General features: G+C 41.9%; 1 protein-coding gene across 2 annotated transcripts in view; it reads right to left on the bottom strand.

The window, feature by feature from the left end:
- Positions 1 to 16,100, bottom strand: part of snd1 (staphylococcal nuclease and tudor domain containing 1) — a 352,436-nt gene that overhangs the window by 262,334 nt on the left and 74,002 nt on the right. For both annotated transcript variants that reach the window (XM_080420799.1, XM_080420800.1), the window contains exons 13-15: positions 13,544 to 13,654; positions 8,884 to 8,956; positions 507 to 648 (exon numbers count right to left, since the gene is read on the bottom strand). In XM_080420799.1, the coding sequence (XP_080276925.1) occupies positions 507 to 648; positions 8,884 to 8,956; positions 13,544 to 13,654 (326 nt within the window). The remainder of the gene's footprint in view (positions 1 to 506; positions 649 to 8,883; positions 8,957 to 13,543; positions 13,655 to 16,100) is intronic.

The raw sequence follows: 16,100 nt of genomic DNA, 5'->3' as shown, positions 1-16,100 counted from the left end.
CGGCCAATTTATGTTTTGGCTTGTAAACCTGACAAACCTGACAAATTATTTCTGGAGCAGGTGAATTAAGGCCTTTGCAGACAGGGTGCGATTTTTCGCATGAAAAAAATGGACAATATCATTTTTTAAATGAACACATGGTTCTCTATTTGTGTGGTTGTGGCGATGCGTTTTTTTTTTTTCAATCGAACGCAGTTCGATTCGTGCGTCTTTTCGCATGCGGTAAAAACTGATTGACTAATCGCACCCTGTCTGCAAAGGCCTATACTCCAGACTTAGGCCATTTTCTTTGGCCTAAGTCAAAAGACTGTGTGACACGTGTGCAACACATTTACAGATTCTGTCTCTCTTTGTGCACATCACTCCTAAGCATGCAGATGATGATGTTCAACGCTGGCACAGACAAACGGCAAATCTGGGGAGACATAAACAGGGTGGAGTACGACCCAAGGAAGTGACCTCGTCCTTGACCTTTTGCTTTTAAAGCCAGGGGGTGAGCGACTCACCGGCGAGGAGGAAGGTGATAAGGCAGGTCTCTTTGGGCATGTAGAGCTTCAGTCTGGAACCGCTGAACACATATTCTACCACCGCTTCTGAACGACCGGCTCTCTGAAGGAACGGCAGGAACTGCTTGGCCTTCTGTGTGTCCTGATGGAGAGAAAGAGAGAGCGTGTGAGAGAGGCAGTGGTGTTAAGTAACTAAGTACATTTGATCAAGTACTGTACTTAAGTACAATTTTGAGGTACTTTTACTTCTACTCCACTACATCTCAGAGAGAAATATTGTACAGTTACTCCACTACAATTATTTGAATACTTTAGTTACTAGTTACTTTGCAGATATAAATGATTACATTATAAAACACACCTTAACCACTTTAGCCCTATTTTATACATAGGCTATTCGAAAATAGCCGATCTACAAGCTCACAATGCGTCGCATCGCGACGCGTTGTGAGCTTGTAGATCTGCTATTTTCAAACATTTTAGTAGTTTTATGATAGGTACTTTAAGTATATTTTGATACCAATACTTTTGTACTTTTAATCAAGTATATTTGTAATTCCGGACTTTTACTTGTAACGGAGTACCCCTACTTTGCAGTATTGACACTTTTACTTGAGTAAAACATTTGAGTACTTTTCCCAACACTGGAGAGAGGTAAACAGAGAGTGAGAGAGAGAGAGAGGTAGACACAGACAGACAGACAGACAGACCCAGAGAGAGAAGATGATGAGTTAGGGGAGGGACAGGCCCACAGAGAGAGAGAGGGAGAGCGAGAGAGGAAGGGAAGTTCAAACTGAATAGGATTGAATGAGACACCACTTTGTCAGCTGTCAGGTGTTACGGGTATTCTAAAAGGGAAAATTAAGACAAATGGCATTCTGTGGCATTCTGCAACATGTTGATTCTTTGTGATCTTGGTGAGTTCACGCATTTGTGAAGTTGAACAACCGTCTCCCAGAAGTCAGCAGGCAGACAACCCAAACTGTCACATTGAAGTGTGACTATAATAATAATAATAATAATACCCCATAACTCAAATGGTTACAGCCACAGTCACCCACAGTGGAGGAATGGATGGAAATAATTCATGACAATAGAATGGAAAAGCTGTATTTCTCTCTCAGAACTCAGGAAGAAAAAATATTTTGGAATTGGACTAGATGGAGATGAGCATGTAAAACCAATTCGCTCAAATTTCTGTTGAATGCCAAAACAAGGTGAAAGTGTTGTATTGTTTTGTATGTCTTGTTGACTGTTTTCAAAATGAGAGTGTAATTATTTTTTCTTAAAGCTTCCCTGCTGTTGGTTTTTATTTAGTTTTTTGATTGTCATAAAAACTCCTAAAATGTTGGTCATCACTGAGAACTGAAAAATAGGATTGTAAAATGAATGAATGCATGGACGAGAGCAAATATACATATGTGTGTATGTATTTATATGTGAAGAGTCTATATGATTCCATGTGTTGAATAGTTGTAACATACACTGTATTTTATGATGACAAAACTGTCTGTGTACACGATAACCAAAATAAAAAACATTTTAACAAAGAAAAAAATACCCCATAACTCGACACAATTTTGATTTGGCTTAAACAGCCATATGAGGTTCATTTCATACTACTGCTGCAAAAAAAAATTACACAAATCCACCAGGGTGCCAAAGCGACGTCACTGCCACAACTCATCGAGTGAAAGAATGGACATCTGTCGTAAAGCTGCCCGATGTCAAGTTATGATTCATTGGCATGAAATCTATTCAGTTCCCGGCCATCTCAAAATCATCTCCAGCCCGAGCTAATGAAGTCCGAGCCGCACTGCTCTGCGCCGTTTCTGGAATCGCTGTGCAATCAAAACTAATTCCTTCCCCTTGTGTCGCCCTGCGGCCCGCTGTGTCCCTGTGTGAGGACATGGCTTAATGGCATGGTGGGGGCCGGGGTCAAATTTACAAGCAGAGCTAAAAATCGATGGTTACTCAAGTGCGGCTGGCAATTTGAGGATTCATAAACAGGAGGAGAAATTATCAAAAGTGTCCTATATACACACACACACACACTTTTAACTTAAATCTTTACTTCTGGGGGTCCCTGGAACAACATATTTTGAGATGGGGGTCCGCGGCCAAATACATATAATTTTGGGTAGCCCTCGACATGAAAAAGTGTATTTATTTTCTGAAGACATTTCTGCTTTGTGGGACAGAATGCAGATGAGGATGATGTAAGTAAGAGTGAAGGACAGGGATGTAAATGTCCCGAGCTGGATTCAAACCCATGACCCATGTCAGTACGCTGTGTAGACCCTTGACCACCCATCAGCAACCCCCCGGTCCCCCGTCCCTCGTCCCGTCAACACGTCGCTACTCGAACATTCAGTGAAAATACTGTAGCACGTGTGCTTGTAGATTTTTTTTTTGTGCCAAATGTTTGCCTCAGAATAGGAACACTAGGGTTCTTTTCAGGTGGTTAAAAAGGGAAGCAGGACGTCAGAGAACAGCAAATAATGATTATACAACCTCTGGCAGAGTGGGGTGAGTCAGAGAGAGAGAGAGAGGGTACCAGGGGGTCCCAGCAAAAGTAGCTAATATAGTGTCACAATCAATTTAACCACTTTAACCATATGTTATACTTTGGCTATTCAAAAATAGCAGATATACAAGCTCACAAAGTGACGCGCTATGAGCTTGTGCATCTATTTTTGGAAAAATTTAGAATATTTGTGCATATATTGGAATATATATACATGTTTTTTAACTCAAAATCTAACAAAATATTTTGAGATGGGGGTCTGCGGCCAAATACATATGATTTGGGGGTCCTTGACAGGAAAAAGTTTGAGAACCTGCGATATAGCTACTGTAGTTAGGATTTTTTGGGTCTTAATGGGTTAAAAACGGCATGGAAAATATTAGATAATCAAAAAAATATATATCATGTTTTTTATTGCACTGCAGAACCAATCCAAAAGGAGGAGAGCAGAGGGAGAGCCAAAGAGGGTTGAGAGATAAGCACAGGTCTAAGTAGCACCTATACAAGCTCTCTCCTCTCTGCTCATCTTCATCTCCCACACTATATACGTTTAGAAACAGCTTCAGTCTATTTGTGATCCGTGTCCCACGCATTGCACATAATCCTGCCGGGCCAACCTCTGGTGCTGCAGTTCAGGCTGACGCACAGTGAAGTAGCTGTGTGTGTGTGTGTGTGTGTGTGTGTGTGTGTGTGTGTGTGTGTGTGTGTGTGTGTGTGTGTGTGTGTGTGTGTGTGTGTGTGTGTGTGTGTGTGTGTGTGTGTGTGTGTGTGTGTGTGTGTGTGTGTGTGTGTGTGTGTATGAGACGTGTACAGCTGTGAGTGGGCGTGTATCAGCGGGGGAGAAAAGGATTTTAAAGAAAGGAAAGAGTTAACGGAGGGGGGGGGGGGGGCTTCTATTTCTGTCTTTTTATTACAATGCTCATTACATTAGCCTGGCCTAACCACTGGAGCCTCCACACACACACAGTATTCTACTCCCATTGTCTGCTGCCAAGACAAACTCTCTCTCTGTGTGTGTCTGTGTGTGTGTGTGTGTGTGTGTGTGTGTGTGTGTGTGTGTGTGTGTGTGTGTGTGTGTGTGTGTGTGTGTGTGTGTGTGTGTGTGTGTGTGTGTGTTCCTGACTTGCAGCATTCATATTGTATGCAATGAATTTGTAGCATTTGTACAAATATTGCGCCTTAAATTATTGTATGTATTTGGCTCTTCGTCCTATCCACGTCACTCTGACTCGGATATAACCATAAACAAACCCGATATGCCCATATATAGGCAGGGGACCACGGCCACGTTACTATACTCAGACATAACAAAATCCAAAAAGGCATGGATATCCAGTTGTCCAGATCCACAGATCCAACCGATATGCCCATATATGGGCATACCAATATATGGGCATATACTAATGACATCAGGGATCTTCATATATGGGCCCAAACGGACTGAACGGATAAATGTAGATATAAAATCTAATATATGTAAAAAATATATATTAATAAATAAATAAAAGTAAAGTGTACCCTTTCGGTTACCGAAGATACACGCTATATTGTAAAGTATACTGTTTCGGTTACCGAAGATACACGTTGTATTGTAAAGTATAAAGATGGTGGCGCATTCCAATGTCTGCTTCAAATATCTTTACCAGTAAGTGTGCTAACTGTATTGACATTTTCAAACAGAAAATTGGTCAGGCCTTTTAACAGTTCCCAGCACAATCACTTTGCTGACATCACTGGACACTCAATCTGTATTGTGAAAACACCAATAATCATCCGGACAGGAATCTAATACTACTCACCTGCGATATAAGCCCTTAGTATCCTTAATCTAGAGTTATGGATCTAATCTATAGACCATAACAATATGGCGTGCACTCATATATAGTGCAACATACTAGGGCACACAAATATAGTGCCAAAGTGCACATTGTCCTGTATGTTCACTGTTGGGTTCATTACTGTAGTAGTCCTGGAATCCTGTGTACAGCGTTGGAATGCCGACTTGTCACTGTGCCAAGCGCTGCAGCAAGTTCCCCTTTAGCCCTGGACCACCTATAGGTCGTTGTTATACCTTTCAATCCAGGAATACCTATGTAACATACGCTGTTGCTACATAGCAACATTTGTGTTTTTTTTTAGAATCGGTCTAAGGTCTAAATGGGTTAACCCATTAAGACCTGAGACCGATTCTACAAAATGTCTTCTAAATCCCAACAGTTTTCTGAAAAAAACGTACGTTTCTATATCAGTGGTTCTCAAACTTTTTCATGTCAAGGACCCAAAATTGTTTTATGTTTTTGGCCGCCGACCCCATCTCAAAATGTTTTGTTCCAGGGACCCCCAGAAGCAAAGTACAGAGTTAAAACATTTCGCTTTAAACAATATATATTCAAAGATTTGCACACAATTTCACGATTTTTCAAAAATAGCAGATCTACAAGCTCGTAGCGCGGCACTCTGTGCCGCGCTATGAGCTTGTATATCTGCTATTTTTGAATAGCCAAAGTGTAAAATAATGCTTTTTAGCTCAAATGAAAAAGTGACACAGATGCGTCCCAGGTCTTAATGGGTTAAAACCTATACTTAGTTGACTTGAGTCCGCCATGGCTGTATACTAGGGCCCCTCCTGTTTTCACTCTACACTAATATCACACACTTTGCCGAAAATAGCAAATGTAAAAAGCTCACAACGCAACATGTACATTTGCTATTTTCGCTGAATGTTCACCCCAGAATAGGGTCGCTAAGGTTCCAGTGGTTAATGGGAGATTGTGTCTCTGAATACACACCCAATTGGTCCGAAAACATGGTCACAGCGACTGTCCCTTGACCATTTTTAAAAGAATAACGCGTGTGACATGGCGTCTGATGGGGAGTAACACCTCGCATACAGTATGTGTATCTTTGCATTGTCAAACAAAGTACGGCAGTCCGGCTCTGACCTTCCCTCTCTGAAACTACTCACCCAGGTCGTTGCTGCTTCTACAATATGTTGTTAGTCAATTTACTGGGTTAAACCAGGCGTTTTTTATGTTTATCAAACACGGCAGCCCCTCTCATAGACCTGCTCAGTCAGCACATCAATTCCTCGCTATAATTAATTTTACAGGGTCATTTATCCTTCCTGCTGGCACATAAAGACATTGGGAGGTGGCAATGACGATGATGTGGAAATGAACAGCTAACCTCTGTGTCCCATAAATGATGGTGGAAGCTAGTCTACGATAGCCCGTAGGGCCACAACGTAGCCTTATGGCCGTCCAATAAGAAGTCTGATCTACACCGCATCCAAACGGCAGCAGGCGCCTCTGGTTTACTTTCCCCCAAATGCCTCTCTGCGTTGTAGAGCCAGACCGATCAGTCTGGCTGATAAATGGGCCATTATTTGAAAGTCAAAGTGTGTCGCAGTGTTGTGTGTGAGCTTGTAGATCGTCTGTTTAAAAAATTAAAATCGAACAGACCTTAAAGGAGTAGTTGCCCAAAAAATTACTTATTTTCTATCAATTACGCAACCCATGAAGCCTTGAATTCATGGATTTGTTTTTAGTTTTTTGTCGCATTCCTAAGCCAATCATTTGATGACCGGGTGCATTTCCGGTAGGAGACACAAAGAGTCTACTTTGTGTCTCCTACCGGATACATTAGCCGGTAGGAGACGGTAATCAAATTATTGGCTTAGGAATGCGACAAAAACAAAGAAAAATCCATCCTTCATGGGGTATGCAATTGATAGAAAATAAGTAATTCTTTGGGTGAACTACTCCTTTAAGTGGTTAATTAATATGAATTCTACGTAAATGTTCTCAAATAGAAACTTTAATCTAATCAAAGTTTCTTCAAATGATCACAAAATAGCGGTCAAAACATCAGTAATTGGTGGGCTTGGGTTATACAAAATCTGGATCGGACCAAAATAAATGTGGCATCGGTCGGGCTCCACTCTGTTGCTGTATGCTCAGATGGTTTGCACCGACCCGAGTGCATGAGTGAGACCCATACGGAGGATGTCGTTAATGTCCCTGTAATCTAAACGTGATCGAACTGCAGTGAAAGGAGGAGCGGTTCGTCAACATCTAGTTGAAACAGATCAGTGCACCTTGTGTCGGAGAGGGAAAACAAGCTTGAGGCTGTTACACCGACACAGCACTTTCTGAGACTGCTCTGGATTTTGTTCCACTCTGGGATAAACACCTGACAAGGTCTGATGCTGATAACATAATTTTTTTGGGGGGAGGGCAATTTAACCACATGATCCCTAGCAGTGGTGTAAAGTAACAAAGTACATTTACTCAAGTACTGTACTTAAGTACAATTTTGAGGTACTTTTACTTTATTGGAGTATTTCTAATGTTCTCCCCTGCAATTATTTGAAAGGTTTAGTAACTAGTTACTTTGTAGATTTAGATTTTATTATAAAACATGCATTAACCACTTTAGCCATATACTTTAGCCATTTGAAAATAGCTGATCTACAAGCTCACAACGCGTTGCGAGTTTGTAGATCTGCTATTTTCAAAAGATCTGTATACATATTGAACTTGTGAAATGGGACATTCTGCATAATGAGTACATAATGAGTACTTTTGGTACTTTCAGTACATTTTGATGCCAATACTTTTGTACTTTTACTCAAGTAAATTTTGAATACCGGACTTTTACTTGTAACTAAGTATTTCTAGATTGTGGTACTTTTACTCAAGTAAAACATTTTTGTACTTTTTCCACCGCTACAAATTAACCACACGATCCCTAGCGACCCTATTCTGGGGCAAACCTTCAGAGGATACAGCTGATCAGCAAGCTCACAACGCGTTGTGCACTTGTAGATCGGCTATTTTCAGTGAAGAAACTTGGTGTTGAGGTAAAAAAGGAAGAGACCTGGATACACACAGACACATACAGTACAGGAGATGGAGGATTCATTGGTAGCAGTATTTATCCATCACCCCGTCAAACGTGCTCTAGGAGAGAGCGTACCATCAGCCATTACTCTATTGACTTAGACACTTTATGAGCCGGCAGTTCAATCAAATTTTCATTTGGTGAGCGCTCCTAATCAAGCTTCATTAGCCCAGTGATGCCTCCATCAACACCCTGGGCCCTCGTAAATAAGTTAGGATAGGACACTTTTATTAATGGCACCGATTATTTTTAGCAGATGTTCCATTGCTTTAATATATGACAGAGAGAGAGAGAGAGAGAGAGAGAGGGAGGGAGAGAGAGAGAGAGAGGGAGGGAGAGAGAGAGAGAGAGAGGGAGGGAGGGTTGTGAACGGAGGCTGGGAAGGCGTTTAGTGGCCATGTGTGAACGAGCACCTCGGGGTTCTTTGAGCAAATGAGTTCACAGTTAAAAAGATTAAAATATGTCAGTGTTTCACAGGGAGGCGCTTATCCCACCGCGCATCGCTCCGTCAAACACGCTCGGATATATTCCTCAGTGTGGAATGTCCTGCCCACACACACACACACACACACACACACACACAAACACACTACACTCACAATCTACTCCTGCCCACACACACACACACACACACACACACACACACACAAACAGTATGTCTCACACACACACTACACTCACAATCTACTGCATTTGAATTGGTTATATTCCCTTTGTTTTTTGTTTTCTTTTAAAATCAAATTTCTTATGTGAGAAATTACTTGTGATATATTTTTTTGATTTTGTGTATAATACATTGGTGGATGTAAATTTTTTTTTTTTAAATGTAATCGTTACTGTATTCTGTCGTCTTGGACCCGAGGAAGACTGGCTGCCTTTCAGGCAGCAGATAATGGGGATCCACTCTAAATAAACAAATAATACACACACACACACACTAACACTTACCCCAGAGATATCAGCCACTCTGTGAATAGGGACCTCCTTCTTGCTGTGCAGTCCTTTTCCATTCTTGATGGCCCTGCAATCAATCAACACACACACACACACACACACACAGGTCAACAATACAGTCATAGCCACATCACAACACAATGACGGACCATATCGTCGTTATCTGGCAGAAACCTTGTATCACCTTTTTTTTTTGGTACTTAATTAAAGCCCTATTAATGCTTTCGTATGGCAGTGTTGCGCAAAAGGCACTACAGGAGATCAACAAGCTCAACATTTTGAACTTGTTGATCTGCCATTTTCATGGTTTTTGAAAGATTTAGATTTTCTTTTGACAATATGATGACATACACCAGGTTGAAAGAGGTCAAGATTACCTTTAACCCATTAATGGGTTAACCAATGAAAAGCATTAGCAAGAGCTTGTGACTGAATAATAACTACATTAGATCCACTGGAAAACATGTTTTTCCCCCATTTCTTGAAAAGTAACGGTTTTGGATAGCGATGTCCGATAATATCGTCCCACCGTTATTATCAGACGATATTAACATAAAAATGTAATATCGTAAAATATCTGTAACGGTTATTATTTATTAGTTCAACTTTGGTTGGCTTTGGTTTGTTGCATTTATGAATGCATCACAATAAAATAAGGCACAATGTCTTGATTGCACGACAGGAGACATGTCATGTCGTTGCCTGACATTAGTTTTTGGTGAAAAAAGCCTGGTATATTGTTATCGGTTGATATCGGAAATTAACTAAGAGTTGGACAGTGTAGAACTTTTCCAGTAACAAAGGTATTGTTGTTATTTGTATTTGTGTATTGCCTTTATGAACCGAAGTTATAAATGAAGAGGTAAATGCCTGCCTATGTAGAAACATCCATTATGTAACGGTGGCGTTCGTATTGACATGTTACCTGCATATGTGGCTTTCTAGAACAGCGCTAAAGCCTGTGTTTCCGCATTTAATACAATACCCAAGTCACATGATTAATCAATATAAGGTTAAACCCACATAGTTGGACCAAACCCATATAGAGAGAATGTTCAATAACAGGACGCATGCATCAGTGTGACTAGTTACCAGGGTGTTATTGCTGCCTTCGTCAGTTTCCATTGCGAGCTCCGAGAGACCGACGGTGAGATATGAGAGCGTGTTTACACGACGATAAATGTACATATTTCTGATACGTTTTATAGTTGTGTGTGTGTATTTCATGTCAGTAATGTGTCGTCGTGTTGGTTTGTGTTTCCCCTTTTAGGTTTATAACCTGGCCTAAAAGTGTTAGTGTGTGTTTGTATTGTGTAATAAAACCAGCACAGACACGGGTATGCTAACTCGCATAGCATGTGTGATTGGTAGATAATTGTACAGACAATATTGGAAGATCGGATAGCGGCAAAAAATCCAATATCAGACACAGATTTGGATATACAAGGTTTCCACCCGACAGCGATGGTAAGCCGCTGGCCTGAACCAATAGAAGGCTTCTGAGTAATGGCTACAGATAACGAACAACAAGTCATTCCGCGCCGAACCCATATACGCTTCCATACCAGTTTCCCCTCCCTTAAATACCATTAGGGCTCTAACTGGAGGCACTGGTTGATGTGGGTAATCTATATGCTGGAGATGAGACCAGCAAATGGAGGCTAGAGAGATGTGTGCGTTAGTGGATACGACGGCGACCGCCGCTTCTGTGCGACCGCCTGAAGGCTTTGATGAGATGACGATGGCCGTGGAGGTGAAAGGAAGAGAAGCTCGTGTCATCGTAGGGTCACTGGCATGGACGCCACCGTCTCTAAGATAGTGCACGTCAATGCGCCTCTCGAGTGTGTGCGTGTGTATGGTTGGTTGTGTGTAGTGCACACGTACAAGCGTGTGTGTGCATGTAAAAGCGCGCGAGCGAGAGAGAGAGAGAGAGAGCCTGGGAGGGATGGGGGGTTCCTAGAACGCTGTAGGGCCAAAGGACTGGTGCAGCAGGAGCTAAAAATAAGACTGACATCTCTCATCATCTCTATTATGAGACCAGCAGGGACATCTAACCAGGAGAGAGTGTGTGTGTGGGGGGGGGGGGATGGACGTGGAGAGAGCAATGTGGACAAAGACAGAAAGTTACGAGAATACGGAGAAAGGAAAGCAAAAGAGCTGAGATAGAGAAAGAGATGGACAGAAATAGAAGAGAGCAGAAGAGATGGTGGAAGAGAGATAAAGAGCTGGAGAGAGCTAGAGACAGAAAGCGAGATGGGAGAGAGAGTGAGTGAGTGAGTGAGTGAGTGAGTGAGTGAGTGAGTGAGTGAGGTTGAAGATATTGTGGATCACTTGTAGAGGTTTCAGGGAACATGCTGGACAGACTCCTTGGAGATGAGAGAGAGAGAGAAAATGAGAGAGAGAAAATGAGAGAATGAGAGAGAGAGAAAATGAGAGAATGAGAGAGAGAAAAATCTGAGAATGAGAGAAAATTTGTGAATGAGAGAGAGAGAGAATTAGAGAAAAATAGAAAAAGTGCTCCTCGGAGCACAGGTCTCCGCCAGGTCAGGTAGGTTATTGTGGCCTCCTGGTGGCACTATAATAGGAAAATATGTGAAAAGGGTGCCATTTCTTCTCATGCATTCATGATTTGTGGCATTTTGTTCCAAAAATGTGTTTTGCTAAATTAGACCTGCTGGTGGCGCTATAACTGGCCAAGGGTGGCATTTCTTCCTCGGCCTAGTGGGAATGTGCGTGTGAAATTTCACGTAAATCAGCTGTGTTCATGATTTGAGGCTGCAAACTTTGGAAGCCAACCTTAGCCAATGAGGATGGAATATGGAAAATATGTTGATCACATGACTATAGAGATACTGTGTACAGATTTGAAAAAATCTGTAGGAGTAAATGGGTTTTGCACAAATCGGCCTCCTGGTGGCCCTTTAACAGAGATAGAGAAAGAAAGAAGAAAGGAGAAAGAGAGAAAGAAATGAAGAGACAGATTGAGTGAGAAAAGGGGATGGAGAGAAAGATAGAGAAGGCGTAAGGGGGAGGGAGGGGAGGGAGGGAGGGAGAGAGATAATGGTCTCCAAGAAACTCCCAGGAGGCAACCAAAGATGGACTTGAGAAAAGGGAGGGTGAGGAGGTCAAAATGAGCAAAGGCAAGGACGAGACGAGACAAGGGGGAGCAAGGACAGAGGATAAGAAAGGAGAAGGGTACAGTCGAATGAGAAGGAAAAAGAGAGGAGGGGGCTAGCGGTAGCCCCTATAGAGAAGAGTAAAGGGGGGGCATCTACTCTAGCTATGCCAAGCAGATCTTAATCTTTGGCAGAGTAATAAAGCCTGTACTAAATCTCTGCACCCCACCTCTCCCTATAATTCTATTCATAGGGTTCACGTAAAGAGAAGCTCTGATTTAGAGCCCGGCACATTGAGGGGCTGCCTGCATGTCTGTCTGTCTGTCTAGGCATGCACACTTGGAAGGACCCTATACAGGTCTACGAGAGGGCAGTCAAACATGGTTTTGCAATTCAGCTTTGTGTGAGAAAGTGTATCGTCGTGAAAACTTGTGCCCAAAACCGTTACTTTTCAGGAAATGGAGAAAGGAATCTGTGTTTCAATAGATCCAATGTAGCTCCTGATAATACTTTTCATTGTTTAAATATTTATAAAACCCACAGACACACTTAACCCTTTCAACCTGGCAATCAGCATATTCAGGTTCAGGTACCCAGCATTGGCCGGGTGATTGCATGGGTGAAATAGGCTCTCCCTCCCTCCCTCTGTTATAATCATCAAGTACTCTGATAACGGGTAATGCACTAGGTACAGTAACAACGGGCTCTGCACTAGGCAGTCTGGGTACTGTTCATCTTATATAAATACATGAACAAGATGGGGCCTAGTTCATCAGTCATGCTTATGTTTCCAGCATAGCGTAATGTCACGTGTGATTATAAATGCTATTGTTATGTTTTGGTTTATAAACACTATAGTGAGGTGATGTAGCCAGTCTTAATAAATATAGACACAAAGGCTAACATTTAACATACACACTGCTGCAGTGCCAGTTGTGTTCATCCCTCACATGCACCGTTACAAACATGGATGCTTGTAGTTTGTTACTCGCAGGCACCAATCGTCCATGGACGTTTGTAATGTAATTTGAAATATGCATGAGCCGTTTGTTCCTGGATGTTTGAGCAAACAACCCATGAATGTCCTGAACTTGGCATTGGCAGGGGGGGGGAATAGCAAAGTGGGCACCTTCACCTGGGCTAGACGCGAGGTCAACAGCGTTTACATGTCTTGTCCCCTCCCTATTCACTGAACACCAACATGTCGACAAGGATGTTATTCATCGGCTATTCAGAGGCCTTAGGCTAAACATTAGCAGTTCTTCAAGCCCCTCCCCCTCACACAACAACAAAAAGCACCATAAAACTGTTTGGCTTTGGATGAAAATAATACTCAGCCACATATTTAATTCTCCCCCTCTCTCCCTGAGAGCACAATTTGACATGGTTCTGTGCAGCTCGTAGGATGTAAACACCGTGTTTGTGTTCTGTGTGTGTGTGTGTGTGTGTGTGTGTGTGTGTGTGTGTGTGTGTGTGTGTGTGTGTGTGTGTGTGTGTGTGTGTGTGTGTCTCTGTGTCTGTGTGTGTGTGTGTCTCACCGTGCTTCTGCAGCCAAGAGTTCATCATAGTGGGAGGAACGCTGGTCATCATCTTGTCTGTATCTGATGCAAGTGGCCAAGCCTTTACTGACGAGAGCCTCTGCTATGTTACTGCAGGAACAAACAGACAGACAACAGTGATTTAACACTGTATAGAAAGAGGAAAAAATACTTCACAAGTACACAAAGCAGGTCACTTTAACTCATTGAGTGCCCAAATTATTATTATCTATTTCTGGCCATTACGATTTAAAAATATATATTTTTTCAAAGTAAAAAAAAAAGTGCTTAGGAAGCGAGATACAGCCTTTTTCAGTTATAAGTTAAACAAGGAGTGGCTGGAGTTGCAAATCTTCAGATAATGATATCTTGGGTTAAAAAAAAAAGAAGAAAAAAAAAAAACACGTGAAACACGTTAATGGCCAGTTAATAACCTTCGTCTCGTCGGGTCACAAAGTTGTACAATGTTACATGTTAATGGCCATCTGGTTATTTTCACACATCTTTGATGATCACAGAATTCACAAGTATTTTGCTCCAAATGTCAGTGAGACCCATCTGTACTTTGTTGGATTCTTAGCAAATTAGGCGTTGCAGTTCGTGCAACTCAAATCAAAACTTTTTTCACGGCCCGACACAACCTTTGGGTTCTCCGTTTCCATCTTCCTTGCTCTGCTACAAACAACCTCCCCTCCTCACCTCCATAGAAGCCTTTTATCCAATCTGTTACATGACCCTATTAGAATGCGCTCCGATAAGCTCTCCTACGGCACATTTCTCCCGTGCTGCGCGCCAGCGAGCGCCAGGTCACTCTCGCCAAAAGGCGAGGAATCATGGGAAACATGGTGCGGTGACCTCCCCCCACCCCGTCAACCTGGCCCCTTCTGACCCCCACTGCCCTGGGTCGCCCCTGGCAACTGTTACCCAAGGAGACCAGCGACTGGCTGGCGTGGCACATAGGCACTGGATGGTAATTGGTTGGTCCGGCGGGCAGGCCTCGACCCGCTACGGGCGCTAGTGGGACCAATGAGGCGATGCGTATACAGACAGAAACGGCCGGGCAAGGAGAGAGGGAGACGGACAGAGAGACCGAGGAAGAAAGGACCAGTTTGCTCCAGTTGTTTTGTTGTAGGACTGCAACTATTCCATTATCATTTTAGCAATTATTCCATCGATTACATTTTCAATGAACCGAAATAGATTTTTTTTTAATTGACAAAATCAATTAATAAGATCAATCACTGAAGCCCTATTTTACACTTTGACACACATCAGCGTTGTGCCAAATCACAAAAATAGCCGATCTACAAGCTCACAACACGTCAAATGGTGACACGTGAGCTTGTAGAGCGTCTTTGGCAGCCAATGTGTTAAAAGCAATTATTTGATTAAAACTGATTATTTTCTATAATCAATTAATTTGATTACTGTAGTTAAATTAACTGTTGCACCCCTATTGTGTAGCAGAGGTGAGGTGTTGTCGTCACTCATCAGATGAAGCTAACAGACTGTGAAGGTTTGCTTAAAGCCTCACTATGCAACTTTGTTTCATGAATAAAATGTAATTTAGTCCAATCTGTATGGTAATGGTAGAATATGATAAAATATAATTTATACAATTGGGGTGGTTGTATTTTGTCTCCCACCTCTTCTATTGTGACACTTCGATCGTGTCAATGGTCGTGTCTCACCTAGACACAGGATCTGAATTTTGACCTGATGATCAAGATTCAATGTATCCCCTGAGCAAGCAGGCCGGCTCTATTAGCTCAAAGGTAAAACGTTCAGCACTTAGGCAGGAAACAAGGTTTAAATCCGGGGTAAAAGAGGAAAGTTACATAGTGCCGCTTTAATTCAACACTCATTTTAATATTGAACAAATACTACACCTCAAGTGGATAATTTTGTTCCTTCAAACAAAGGGGAATTACTTTGCTCAAACCATCATTCCCACCGCTTTTAGATAAAAAGAAACCCTCCTTTATTAACTTCTTTTTATGATGAGATTACAAGTTCTAAGCATTTGCAAATGATTACCGCTAGTCATCCTTGAAGTTGTTTCTTAAGAACGCAGGCTGATAAATTGAACAGCTTTTTTTGGGGAGAGCTCACAATAATTAAACAATAAGATAGATTAGTGGAATGAATACCCTTTCATAAACCTGCTGAGATATTACACATCCAAGAATGGGTGTGTGCTATACTGCATTTCACATCACTGGCATTGTTTAGGGTGCCGTTTCTCAACAGAATTGGAAAATATAAATATTGGGGAAAAAAACAATATTGTACTTTTGCAAAATAAATATGCTTAAATAATATTTCACGCGCAACTTTAAGAAGCATTTAGACTTTTAAAGGCTTGATATATCTACATGCTCACAGCGCCGCACACTTTGACGCGTTTTGAGCTGGTCGATTGAATAGTTTGCACACCACTGGCACGCAACTACGTATACAAATTCTGCTTTAAAATAATAACGTTTTTTTTGTGTTTCATACTATAGAAATGACTGAATCGGTAGGTGGGGTGATCCTTGTGGATTGTTGGCCTAAA

Source organism: Gymnoscopelus braueri (assembly GCF_963280865.1).
Source record: "Gymnoscopelus braueri genome assembly, chromosome: 23".
NCBI classification, from domain to species: Eukaryota; Metazoa; Chordata; class Actinopteri; order Myctophiformes; family Myctophidae; genus Gymnoscopelus; species Gymnoscopelus braueri.
This window is presented reverse-complemented; position numbering and strand designations above follow the sequence as displayed.